At 32.6% G+C, this 14,499-nt stretch overlaps 1 protein-coding gene across 2 annotated transcripts in view; it reads right to left on the reverse strand.

The window, feature by feature from the left end:
* The window catches only part of LOC106457734 (ATP-binding cassette sub-family A member 1-like), an 84,968-nt gene that overhangs the window by 50,334 nt on the left and 20,135 nt on the right, over window positions 1–14,499 (reverse strand). For both annotated transcript variants that reach the window (XM_022383749.1, XM_022383750.1), the window contains exons 2-5: window positions 12,406–12,810; window positions 10,226–10,447; window positions 7,129–7,232; window positions 2,104–2,259 (exon numbers count right to left, since the gene is read on the reverse strand). In XM_022383749.1, coding sequence (XP_022239457.1) covers window positions 2,104–2,259; window positions 7,129–7,232; window positions 10,226–10,447; window positions 12,406–12,751 — 828 coding nt within the window. In that variant the 5' untranslated portion in view covers window positions 12,752–12,810. The remainder of the gene's footprint in view (window positions 1–2,103; window positions 2,260–7,128; window positions 7,233–10,225; window positions 10,448–12,405; window positions 12,811–14,499) is intronic.

Genomic DNA, 14,499 nt, shown 5'->3' on the forward strand with positions numbered 1-14,499 from the left:
AATATTAGTCTGCTAAAACACAGCAAAGACAGGTCACTTTGTAAAGACTAAAGGTCAGTTTTATATTATTGGATACAATAACATGAGTGCACGTGTGCCACATCATTGTAACTTTTGTACTGTTAGCCAGGCACAGCTGAAAGATCAATATAATAAAAATAATAAATGTATAACGTTAGGAGATTTAAGCTATTTAGTCTAAACATTTATGTTTTCCTACTGTAATTTGTTGTCACTCTAGAATGAAAGAGGCATAATTTATATTTATTTCCTAATTTTTTTATGGTTGTTACGAGATTGATCAAATCTACCGAACTCGTACAGAGATTCATTAGTGAAAATAACAGATGAAATATAGTTTTTTTCCTTAAGAAATTTTTGATAACTATCTTGAACTTGCCTTTTAAATAAATACTTGACAACAGGTACTGTTTAACTCTTTCAACATGGGCTCTGTCCCTGGGACCAACCTCATAACCATTTTGTGTTTGTTATAGTTTTCGTGCTATAACTTAAATTAGTAAGTGTATGTTAACGAAATTTGGCAGGTTATCAGTAAACATTACAATGCTTTCATGTGGAAAATATCAAATTTTTTATTAAGTTTTAAGGTTTGTTAAGCAATCTTTTTCTCATGCCGTTTTTTCTTTTCACATGTTGCCTATCCAACGTGCAAAGTAATTTTCATTTTAAGATGAAAAATACTTTTATGCATCAGAAAATGTTCAAATTTCACATGCAAAATCTTTATAATGTGAGGAAAGCTAGCAAAAAATTACATAAAAAAAAGAATGGTTCCTTACATATATATATTTTTTTAAATAAATCCTTTATTGGATTATTTTACATTACTAATACAAAAATAAAATTAATTGAAAATTACCCCCCACTTTAGGGCTTACTTAGTACCTTTAGCTGTGGGAGGTTTCATTATAACTACATATGAATGTAGGTATTTCATACATTTAAAAAATAGATGGTTAATATAGTTAAGAAAGTAGCTTGTCACTAAATTTTCCATAGTTTTTTCGGTGACTGACAAGCTGAACCTTAAAGCATTTGTTTAAAAGAGAGAACAAAAAGAACTATGTACTTTTAGGCTGCATTTGCAAATGCACCTTATGCTGACCATAAAATTTCTATTTTATTAATTCATTTCTGATTTCCTTTATTTAGTGACAGAAAAAGTAATCAGTTATTGAATTACATTATTTTGACAGTTTTTAGCTCTGAGCAAATTCCACAAAACATGAATTCGCATGTATTGACAATGCCATGAGGACTAACTTTATCCTGGCTTTATAAAGTTTTGTTAAGTGGTTATTAAATATAGAAACAGGTTATGAGGAATGTTTTTATTATACAAGTTTGTAGTTTTTGGTAAATCTATAATAATAGTAGGATGTGTCTGTGTTTCTATGTGTGACTACCATAACTCCGAGAGGAAAGAACTTAGAAACCTTAAATTTTGCACATGTATTAAGTGGACCCTGAGAGTGTGCATCTACATATTATTACTTATCCATGTGTGTGTGCATCTTTTTAATGAGGCAAGCTAGTGAAAAACCACATAGAAAAGAAATGTGACCACCATAGCTCCAAGAAGAAAGAACTTAACCTGAAATTTTGCAACCGAAATAAGTGGACCCTAAGGGTGTGCTTCTGAACATTATTATTTATCTTATCCACGTTCATATGTGGGTGCACATCTTTTTAAAAATTTAAAAAAGTTTAATGTAGAATAATTAGTTCTAAAAATTACATTTTGGTACAAAAAATAGGTTAGTTTAAAAAGTGTTACTTAAGGGTTTGTTCCTCTACTAACATGTTTTTGTTTTCAAATTAAACATCAGTCACAATTTTATAACAATGTATGGTAAGACTGAACAGCAAAAAAAACTATTACTTATGACTCATTTACTCTATCATAAGAGCCAACATTAAAAAGTTTTTTAAATTTGAAAACTCAATCTTGATGATATCATGACACCTAATAAAAAGTCGAAAAATACTGACTCTTATCTATTCAAAAATTCCTACTCTATAAACTTTATAGTTAAATACCTCGATGAATCTATTTTAAAAGTATCGAAATCTACTCACTTTTGCTCCATTTGATTTTTCAGCCACAATCCGTCGCACAATAACTGGAACCAAAATTATTAAACCAGTAATAATCATTGTAGGAATCAGTGTTGCAATATTAAAACTGCTTTCAAAGTATGGAGGGTAAGGATACTGCTGTATTTCTGTAGTAAACTGTAAAGACAAACCAATTCTTGGATCAAATAATAAATTAAACTTATTAGCAATTCAATAAAAACATTTATTAAAAATGGCCAATCATAATTTAGTAAAAGGTATCTAAAGTGCACAGGTAAATGAAGCAGCAGTCTCTTTCAAGTTTCATCTTTAGTATTTCCTCATACTTATACATCCATCTAAAATTACTAAAGCTCCTTATTAGAAGTTCAAATGTGTTATGCACATTTAAAAATACTTTTGTTAATTACAGTATGCAACTTAAAATGACTGGTATAATAGTATAGCTTGTTACAGTAAAAATTTTGAATGGGAAGAAACAAACACTTTCATTTTAATATAATTTTAGATACTTAAAATTCTAAATATTGCACTTTTACAATTAAAGGACTTTAATTTCAACCTCTGAAATACTTCTCTTACTGAGTTGATGTAATGTTGCCAAGAGCCACGTTACTTCAAATTCTGAGTGTTCTTGATTAAATGCAGAGCATACAAAAACTTACCCAGAATTCTCCACTCTCCCTTGCCTTATTGCACAAGCATCAGGAGAACATACATAAATAACCCTTGCTGCTATCCTAACATAAGCCATATTTCTTTGTTTGCAGTCATAATGATATAATCTTTCCAACTGTGGAGAGGTGGGTGTAAAGTACTTCAGAGATGTAAAATTCAAAATAAATTCATGTATGAAACATGTAAAAGTAATAATACATATACTGAGATGGAGGAGGGAACTCAAAAGTGTCATAACATGATTCCACAAATGTGAGGCTTTTAGGGATAAAGGTAACAACCTAAACCACATGTGAATTAAGTGGTCAAACAGTGTTTGATTAGAATACAGAACCAAACTAAAAAGGAAATGGAGTGGAATGTACCAGCTTCAAAGAAAATGAGGACATTCAAAAAAGATTTTTCTTAGCAGGCTACCTCCTCAATCTGGACACCCATTGGTAAGATATATTTATGTATACATAGAGGTTGGGTGATGATAATAAAGCATATGCAGCCATGTACCTTCTTAAGTGTGATCATAGGAAGTGGTAAAAGAGGTAATCAAGGTGAGAGTGAGTCTAGTCACTGGAAATCTAAAGAGACTTAAAAATACTTAGGTGGGTGATTTTTCATCCTGAAAATATGAGACATCATATGGAGAATGAGTGTCACATCTCCAATGTGACACTTTCCACGCAAGGACTTGCATGTGGAGGTAATAAAATGTACTAGCAAAGGCATCCTCTGTCCACTTCCAGAGAGCATTACTCTCTCATGTAGCTGCTATGTAGAAGGTGGGATTTTGTCTAAGACAAATGGAGAGGTAAGTGACATGCAAGTGTATTGACTAAATGAAAACATACAGTATGGAGTCTTATATTACAAGGAGAAATTGCATTTTCCAGAAACTCCATCTGGTTTGAAAAATCACATCCAGAGGTAAATGGAAGTCCTGAAGCTGAGAAGACAGCAATATGATGTAAGTAAAGCTTCCAGAATATATTTGCATGCATTCACACACTGGCTTGCAATATATACTCTAAAGGTTACTGCAACTAGGACACTAAAGACATTTCCAAATGCAACCTGAATTTCACTTTTAAGGTGTTATAGAACATCAGAATAAACAAGCTGAGTCAGCTGCACAAGCCAACTTTGTTAATGTAGACAGAGCAAGATCCAAATAGCATTAATCATCATATGTTATAAACAACCTTTTCTGAGCCTTCATGAATGATTCACTGTGGACAAAATAACGGGTGAAAATCAATGGTTACCTTCTTTCACAACCCAAGCCTAGGTAGGTCAGCATGAAAAAGGTATAAATACAAATCCTTCTGAGAGAAAAAAAGAAGGAGGCATCTGAAGCATCAAGGGTATGCTTTTCTGCCTGATGCAAACAATGAAAGATATGTTTTATAAAGTAGTTGATAGAGTGAACAAGTTACCAAGGGTTTAAAAGTGGAAGAACCTAAAATATGTCAGAGTACTAAGCCCAAATCCCTTTTAGGAAAGTTTCTAGAAACTTAGAGTTACTGAAGATAAAAATCTCAGAAGAGGTCCTTGTACCACTGGGACAAAAAAGATTGATGGTTTCTTTTTCATTTGAAAGTAGCAGACATAGGAATTGATAGACCTTCAGGAAAGAGTGTCAGTACAAGTGGACTAATACTTGAGTCACACTAGAATGGAATTCAACTTCTTGGACTAAGGACCTAACAACAGCCAGCCATGAAACCACTTGTTCAACTTCAGCATGAAAAAGGGATCTTTGAATTTTTCAAAGTCATTCTCAAGGTGGTAATGGGATTGTTTCCTCATGAAAAAGTTAATGAATACAGGAGAAACAATGGTTCAGCATGCCAGTGGAGCAATGAGAAATAACTGATTTAGGTGAGCACTGAGAAAGAAGGTGGAGAAATGGTAGGCATAAAGAAAAAAGTTCCCTCATGACTGACATTGAGTATTCAGAGTCAAAGAATGGGAACTGGAGTTATGGATGATCCACACATTAAATGTAGCAAGCTGGGTAGTCAAATAAATGTGTGTAAAAGACTGAATAGATAAAACAATCAAAATATGCAATCATTCAACTAAACGTCAAGGGCAAGACAGAAGGATGAACATTATTTGCAATAAAAATAAATTACAACCAAAATAATTATTAAATGTTAAAACCCTAATCAGCTCCTACTGGCACACTACTTCTCAATAAGAGACTAATGATGGAAGAAAGAAGTTCTTTCAATGTCACCAGAAAACTGGGGGAGGGACAAGCACCTAGCAACAAAGCATGGCAGGCTAAGGTATCAAATGAACACAACAGCCATACGGTAATAGAAACTACATCCATGACAATTTCAACTAAGGGAGCAAGACTGTAAAGCAAAAATTTGGTCCTGGCTAAAAGAAACAAGAGAATGAAAACAGATGATATTTAATAATTACTATTAAGAAGAACATCTCAAAAGGAGCCATTGTTGGATATACAAGACTGTTTAGTGTAAGCATTACTATCTGGTTATTTTGTCACTTAATATTTAATGTTTAGTATTTATATTTGTTTAGTTTTCATGATGGTAGTGTTGACGGTTGATTGTTTTAAGTGTGTTAGTTGTGACAAATTTCGTTACGTCACTCTGTACGAGTCGTATGTTGTGTATGCAATTAGATTGTTGTACTTCAGTAATATTGTTGATGTCATGTTACTCGAATATTCGGTATTTGTTTCATTACCTTAAGTGAGTATCATTCCATTATAGCATCATGTAGTTTATAGAAAGTTCAAGGACTCAGTGAACAAGGTGTGTGTGTGTGTGTGTGTTTATATTTATATAAGTGACTAGCGACTGCAAGTTGAGAAAAGTCAAGTGAGAGATAATTAGACAGATCTAGACTGAGTGATTATCAGTTTAACCAAGAAGTTAGAAATTTAGTCAGAAAACATTAAGTTAATGAACGTGAAGTTTGGTCAGAGAAAAAAGTTAGAAAACGTGAAGTTAGCTGGCATGTGAGTGATCAGCCTTAATAGGTGATATTTTAGTGAGTTTCACAGTTTAATAGAGATAAGAATAATTTTTGTCAAAGGGTGTTCTAAAGTAGTTGAACCCGTCTGTGTGGTCTTTGACAACAGAAGACAAAATTTTAAAAACTGAGGTACAACTGTGTTAATCCACAAGGTAACGTAAGTGAATTTATCTCACATTGTATAGTAAGAAACAGAATAGAGAATTATTTAGAGTTTTAGATACAACTGTGATAACCTATAGTGTAAAAATTTTTTTTACATACATCCGACTTGTATTGTATACATTATTTTGAAACAAGTGGATTGTGTGCAGCCCGTTTATTGTTCGAATTTATTGCTAACGAGTCATAGACACCTACTGTAGAAGAATCCTAAGCCCAACTAAGCTCATATTCAAAACCCTGACAGCCATATTCATCAAGTACAGGGAAAAAATGATCATTGGGAAAAAATATGAGATGATGAGTAGAAGAGCATAGCACCACTAAAAGGCTATTAAAATTTAATTGATTACTAAAGGTATCAATAATGAGCCAAAAATGAAGAGGAGAAAAGTATTAAGTATCGAGAACTGAATCATCTAACATGAAAGTAGCACTCACAGGCAGAGTTCAAGATTTAAAATACAGCATACCTGATAAAAAAAAAAAGAGATCATACTGTCAAACTCTTCTTCACAATTAGGGCCAGTTGATAAATTCTATTTTTCAAACAATGAAGTTGAATCAGCATAAGCAAAATTTTTTTTTTTTATTGTCATCATGAAAAAGAAAGTGAATGTTCTGCAAATGAGCATCCACGTGAACGTGGAACCTGCCCAAAACAATATGGCCATAATATGTTGATTATCAATAAGGGCCAACATGGAACCTCACTACAGGCTAGAGGCAGATGACATGACTAAGTCCTCTAAAGGTAGCATAAAACTTCTAATATTGGTAGAAAGTATGCACCAATAGTTACTGTTGGCATCAAAATACTCACTGAACAAATTCAAAACATGATTGCCAACAAGAAAATCTGTATTATGACCAAAATTAGTGCTTATGTAAGTTCTCCTGACACATTTGCAATAGGTCTCATAGACATAGTGACTGCTGAAGCTTTGTTTTTTATAAACAAATTCACATGTACATACACCAAGAAAATTTTCCACAATATTTTCTGTTTAAATGTCATCTTATGGTAGCAGGCTCTACTTTAAACTTTCTATATGTCTTCTTTAATCAAATACCAAATACTCATTTACACAAATTCAAAACATTTATAACGTGTAATATGTACTGTAATAAAAATTAACCACAGAAAAATTTTACAGTTCTGAAATGAAATATTACCGAAAGATTTTCTTTCATTCCTTTTTCATCCTCCTGTAGCATTTCAACATGACTCAGAGCAACAGCAGACTGAAGGCACAAAAACCCACTGTACTTGTATTCATCTGGGAAACATATTTGAAAAATTAATATTTTTGTACATTATAAAATTCTTTGCTTGGATAATAAAAACAACATGAAAACCCAAATATTGAGAGAGAGAGAGGTCCATCTAGCAATTGTTATAGACCTATAGTTCAACCTTAAAAGATTTATTTTCACATAAACTAACATTTAAAAATATGTATCAAAAGAGTTCCTCTTCTCTATAACCAAGAAAGTAGGAAATATACAGCTCATAAGCAAAAAAATGTATTGCTATTAAAAAAAAGAGAGAACTCCTTTATTCTACCTGAAAATACGTTTTAAATAGATAATGAATTAATATTTACAGAAGATAAGCTAGTCTGACTAGCAAAGACATACATGCTAAAACAATATTTCATATTAATTATTCAGAAAAAAAAGAGATTATACCAACAGTACTTTATATATTCATGTAGAAATTATTATTATTGTTAAACAAAAAAGTCTTGGACAAGCACTAGGTACCAAAAAATATGGATAGAACAGCTTATATTTTGAGAGTTATTAAAAGATCTGTAGCTTTATTTGTATATGTAGATCTGTTTTTTTTTATCGATACAATATAGTTCTTCCACATTTGCAACTTGTAGATTTTAACTCAACAAAGCACTTAATGTACGAGAAAAATATCGATGTAAAAGATATCATTTTAAGTTTTGAAATTGTATGAGAAAAGTTGGGAACCTCAAAATTGATAAATCCCCTGGTCCATACAACTTTCATCCTAGAGTTTTAAAGGAACTTAAATATATTTTATTTTTGACTGCTGGCTAATGTTTTCTTATAGGTCATTGAGTAGTGAAAGAGTATTAAAAGACTGGAAGTTGGCTAATGTTAGTCCAATATTTAAAGGAGATGATAAACATTGTCCAGACAATTATAGGCCCATTAGTCTCACATCAGTAGTTGGAAAGATTTTGGAGAGCGTGATTAAAGATGCATTGCAGAGTTACTTAAAGCAGTTTTATATAGTGTCAAAGAGCCAGAATGATTTCACTAAGGGAAAGTTTTGTTTAAAAAACCTTCTGACATTCTTTGAGGATGTTACTGCAAGAGTTGATAAAAGAAAAAAACTGTGAATTTGGTTTACCTTGATTTACAGAAAGCGTTTTGATAAGGTGCCTCACAAAAGACTTGTTACAAACATTAAACCTGTGCGTATGGTGGGAATGTTATTAAATTGGATAGAAAATTGGCTGGAGAGTAGAAAGCAGTGAGTAGTAATAAATGGAGTTAGATCTGACTGGATCACAGTTACAACCAGTGTGCCTCAGGGCTCTGTGCTGGGTCCTCTGCTCTTTGTGATTTATATTAATGATTATGACTCTGGAATGAGTAACAAAATTTTGAAGTTTGTAGATTACATTAAAATTTTTGGGATGAACATCTGTATCAAAGATGTTTAACTATCCAAAATGCAAGGTGATGCAAGTAGGTATTCAAAATTCAAACTATTGTTACAATTTAAATGGGAATACATTAAATACTGTGTTTGAAGAAAAATATCTTAGTGTTGTGATCGAAAAATCACTTAAGTCATCTAAACTGTGTATTGTAGCTAGCAATAGGGCTAATAGGATTTTGGGTAACATATATAGAAATACTGAATACAAGACAAGGGATATTATTGTTTTACAGTATAGATCACTTGTAAGGCCTCATTTAGAGTACTGTGTACAGTTTTGGGCTCCCTTCCTCAAGAAAGACACTGAATTGTTGGAGAAGGTTCAGAGAAGAGCCATTAGGATGATACCTTGGATGGCGGGATTGTCCTGTGAGGAGAGACTTAAATCTCTAAACTTGTTTTCTCTGGAAAGGAAAAGGGTCAGAGGGGACTTGATTGAAGTGTTTAAGATTATTAAGGGTATTGATAATATAGATCCATCAAACGTTTTTGTGTTTAGCAGTGAAAACAATAGGACAAGGGAACATAAATTCAAATTTTGCAGCATAGGAGTCATCTGCAGTTTAGACAGTATTAGTTTTCAAACAGGGTGGTTGGCATTTGGAATGAGCTACCTTCAAGGGTGGTGGAGGTGAAAATTTAACTGAGTTCAAGAAAAGATTGGATGAATACATGAGTAGTGAGGGGTGATTATAGTTTGGAGCTGGAAGGAACATCCTTCATGGGCTAATAAGCTCTTTTAAGATTTTATGAAATTTATGAAATTATATAACAGGTGTGTAAACCTAATACTTTAGCACTATTCATTTACAAATAAATGAATAAATAAAACACCTGTCCAAATAAATTAAAATGTGCACATGCACAATACTTGTTTCCATGTAAATGCAGTGTAAAAATTTTGCTGTTTCATTTGTCAACCCAAAATGCTATTAAACTAAAATAAAGATATTAGCATGAAAGGCAAAAGATCCATCTATCATACTTCAAATAATCACAACCACTAACTTTTTCACTACATATTCAGCTTCTACTATTTATAGAAAGTATTATGTTTTTAAGTATTGATACATATTTTTATTTATTTGTAATTCATTTTATGCTAGTATCTAACAAAATATTAAACATAATAGTTTGTATCAGATTTGATAGTACTACAGAAAGATATAAAAATTTATTTTTAATGAACACAGCTTTCCACATTATTTTGTTGTATACTTATATGCAATTATTGTACAGTGACTATTTAGTTTTAATTTATATCCTAATTATGGTGATTTAAAGAATAAAAATTAACAAAAGCAAATCTATTATTCAGCTAATACAAATAACATCAATTTTGCCATGTTCTAAAAAGATGAATACTACTTAAGCACACTCGTTGTTTCCATAATAAAATTTGTATGACATTTTTTATCTTCTGAAACAATGAGTAGCTACTAATTTTATTTATGGATTTAAACCCGAGTTTTATCACTTTTTTCTGTTCTCATCTATTTATATAATCAAAAAGAAATAGTGTTCTATATACTAAGTTATGTACATAGAAACATATTCCTCTCTTACCATATGTATTTGGTCCAGGGTCTGAAAAAGGTGGATAAGTTTTTGATGTTTGAAATCTGTACATCCAGTTCGGTAAACGTAATTTATAGGTTAAATCATGAGAACTGTCACTGGTATCTTCAAAAACAATTCCCCCAATAAAGTATGAATCATATTTTGATTCTGCATATGCTTTTGATGCTTGTAATTCAATGTCCTTTTCAGAATCAACTCCTTGTAAATCTACATAAAATGTAAATGAATTTTTTGACAATACAGATAAAAAACCATTGTGACAACTGTTTAATTTTCAGAAATTAATCTACATCATTTCTTCAAATGAATTATTATAGCTTGATACTCTCTTTGGTTTTCTTGTACTGATAAATTAATTAATAGTTGATAAATTAATATAAGTATTTGCTTTGAAATTAAAAATAGATATACAGAAAAAGAAAAAACAACAACACTCATTTCATTGCAATGTTAAGATGCAAAGAGAGGCAATGGAGGACCACATTAACATCTCAGTCTGGAAGAGCAGTCCGCTGTGGAGGACGATGAATCTTAAAGGAACCTATCAACATGGAAAGTGTAGGAGAGGTAAATAACCTACGTTATCAGGAAAAACTAAAGGTTTGGGACAAAGCTGTCTGATAACCATAAATCAAGGAGACTGAGGATCCCTGATTGAAAAGCCAAGTAAAAAACTCAGCATTACGAGGAACAATAGGCCGATCAGCTGTGAGGAAACCACAGCTGAGCCAGCCAGTAAGGAGCAATCAGAAAGACTGATTGCATCAACAGCCAGGGCAAGAGGATGAGGGACAAGACCAAAACAGAGGTAGTTTGTGGTTGAGCCACTGAAAAACAAGAGGATCAAGAGACCACTCCATCAAATAGATTTTGTCTGGATGGGAAAGATGATCCGTGACAAGATTGAAAGCACCTGGAACATGGGGATCAAGACAGGATGCCAACTTGGTGATTGAGATAAGCAACCACTGTAGAATTGTCAGAATGAATCATTAGCAAACGATGTCTGGCCAGATGTGGGAAATGATCCAAGGCCCGATGTACAGCTAGAAGCTGTTGATACAATAAAAAACTTCTTGGCTGCCAATTAACACCCCGAAGCATCCTGTTGATCAACTTATGGCCCCCATTTCTGGAGGGAAGCATCAGTGAAAATATGTAAATACAGGGGAGGAGAAGGAAGCGTGTCCCCCAATGTGTATGTCCTGTCCAACCACCAATGCAGATCGTCGACTATGGTAGGAGGAATGATAATAAGAGCCTGCAAAAGATTCCTTGCAAGATTTGAAGAGCTCTCACATGAGCACAACCTAAGAGGATAAGTGTGGCCATGGAAGACCATCTCCCCAAAAGTGATAGAACCTTATGAGCTGTAATAGAGGGAGTAGTAGGAACATGGTGCATTGAAAGCTCCATCAAACAAAGTCAAAGAGGAGAAGGTTGGGCCCGACTGAGATGGATGTTGAAAAAAAAAACACCCAAATGTATCAGATATTGGGCAGATTGTAGATTGAAGGAAAGACTTCTACAATTTGATTAACCAGTCCACTCGAGCCATCTCCTGGAGCAGCTGAAGAGTATGACAGGCAGAGTATGTTTGGAACGAGCTAACAGCAGCCAGTGTCCACATAATAATGAAAACACGAGGCAGAGGGAAGGAAATGAATACCTGTGACAAATGAGGTTTGGAAAGGAATTGTAGGACAAGTCCATCTGACAGAACCCGAATAACCAACTGATCTGTGATGAAAGAAAGATCGTTAAAGAGGAACAGATTCATACAATCAAGCTCCAACCAAGTAGTCACCAGTACTATTGGCATCGTGCTGATCTATGTCGAAGAAAACTATGAGATAAGGAACCGCTGGAAGAAGAAACAGTTAAGAGCTGAGAAGGACTAGGATGGGAAACAATCACAATGCAAGATATATCCATAATTCAGTGGCCTTAGGTGATACATTTAATTTATTCACAGCAATTTTTTATTATTAATGAAAATTTTATATTTGATAAAAAATGAAATGAAATGTTGTCTAAACTTTTAGTTCCTAATAGTTCTACAAAATGCTTTGTGATACCTACTTTAAAGATTTTTATCCAATTCTTTTGAATTTAAATAGAGTAATCATTATTTTTATATTAACAATAAAAAAGCTAATTCTTACTTGGAGTTCTAAAACCCATGCTTGACTTTTTAATCTTGCTGAAGGCCTTTTCCAACAACCGTTTATTTCCTTGCTTTTGGGGACAGTAAAAAAAAGTTTTGTTGGACTGACTGTAGTCAATAAATGCTGAGTTCAAAGTGAGTGGATTTACTGGTTTAAATATAGTAGCATTATGTTTCCCTGGTGTTCCAATGTCTGTGTTTGTTGGGCCAAGGGTCCTGAGATACGCAAGAAGTGCTGATAGCAAGAGGGGAATTATGACCTCAAATCCTGTGACAATGTAGTGGCGTCGGCGAAGCAATAAACCCTTCCAAATAAGAAGCAAAAACTGTTGTATAACTCCCATGTTTTCAGATGAGTAGTTCTTATGCTGCTTTCACTGTTGTGCCTTTTAAAATGTTGTTACTGCAAATACATAAATAAGAAACAAACATCATAAATTTAAAAGACCTTTTCAACTGGGTATGCAAATAAGCTTCTTTTGTTTTCTGTGGAATACATCAATGTAATTTCTTAGTTTTTTCTGGATATTCTATTAGTAATTCTCTAAAAATTAAATGAATAAAAAAATACTGATTTGAACATGTAAAATACAGATTTCAAGATAATTTTAATCACACTGCAGTGTTATTACTATGAATCTGAAAAATAAATTTAACAAAGAGAAGTAGTGCAATATCATTCCAAACTGTTTTTATATAACTGTTTATTTAATTATTCTAAAATATACAAAATCAGAATTTATAACCAGATTTGAAATATTACACAAAACTACTCCTATTTTGAACTTAAATCTTTTGCTTATTAAATAATTAAACCTTTAGACAATTTTACATATTTTTGTAAATATAATATTTTATCAGAAGTTCCAACATGCATATTGTGATATTTATATATTAATAACACAACAACAAACTTATAACTGTGTAACACATGCAGTTGAACTCAACATAACAATTTGAAACACTGCTTACAGCTTCCTCTTTAACCTTGTTTTTCTTAGCCTTTATACTTCCCAACTAAGTTCTTCATACTATTTAATAAGCACAGAAAAAATATCCTTCACTGGTATGATAGTTTATTGTCCAAATACACCCAACAGCTACATATTTTCTATCCTTAAAAGGCAGCTACAAATATTATGTTGTGACACAGTATTAAATTTAAATCTTGTTGTGTGTATGAGGTACATTATTCACTATCATACAAACCTCACAGTCATTAGCAATAATCAGCTTTCATAACCCTATAACTTTATTAATAGTAGTAATATATTGAGCAGGTGTGTACTATCTGCCAAAAACAAATGAAAAAATTCTGGCTGAAAATGAGAACAAGCAGAGTCAACACATGCATGTAAAATTTTTCAAAAATTTGTATGTAACGCCCTTTTTTCTTAATTACTAAGTAATCAAGAAAAATAGTTTCATACATGTACGTTCTCTTTTTGGCTTAATTCAAAAATTCTTATTTCTGTGTACAGTAATTCTGTCAATAAGTATAGAGCAGATGTAACAAATAAATGTTTCAGCCAGATACTAAATAGTTAGCCACGTCCTTTGGCTGAATAACTAAACAGTTGATATCTTTACTTCAAACAGTTTCATCAGATTCTCAGGACAATAAGAAATATAAGACACATACCTAAACATGAAATCTTGGTAAAAGTTAAACAACTAAGATATTAGCTAGGATGAAAAAACATTTTTACACAAATATATAATAGTTCATATAATAGCTCAGGTGCTTACAACTACCAATAATATTTATCTACAAAGACAAACAAAATTATTTTCTGAACAGTCTTTAGCCTGTCTTACAGGATATGCAAGTGGCAATATATCCGCAAGAGTTGTAATCGCAACAAATCATGCAAAAACCTGTAACTTGGATCTCCGACTTAGTTTATGATTGCCACCAGTTGCATAGGGATTGATTCAGTAATAAACTCTGTGTTCCCTTATTATCATGAATTATTTACAATACAAAAAAGGAGAAAAAAAAGAGAGTCCTGAATGTAATTACAGCTGCTTGGAAAGGAATTGGTAGGACAAGTCCATCTGACAGAACCCCGAATAACCCAACTGATCTGTG

The sequence above is a fragment of the Limulus polyphemus genome, unplaced genomic scaffold, assembly GCF_000517525.1.
Source record: "Limulus polyphemus unplaced genomic scaffold, Limulus_polyphemus-2.1.2 Scaffold367, whole genome shotgun sequence".
Lineage (NCBI taxonomy): Eukaryota > Metazoa > Arthropoda > Merostomata > Xiphosura > Limulidae > Limulus > Limulus polyphemus.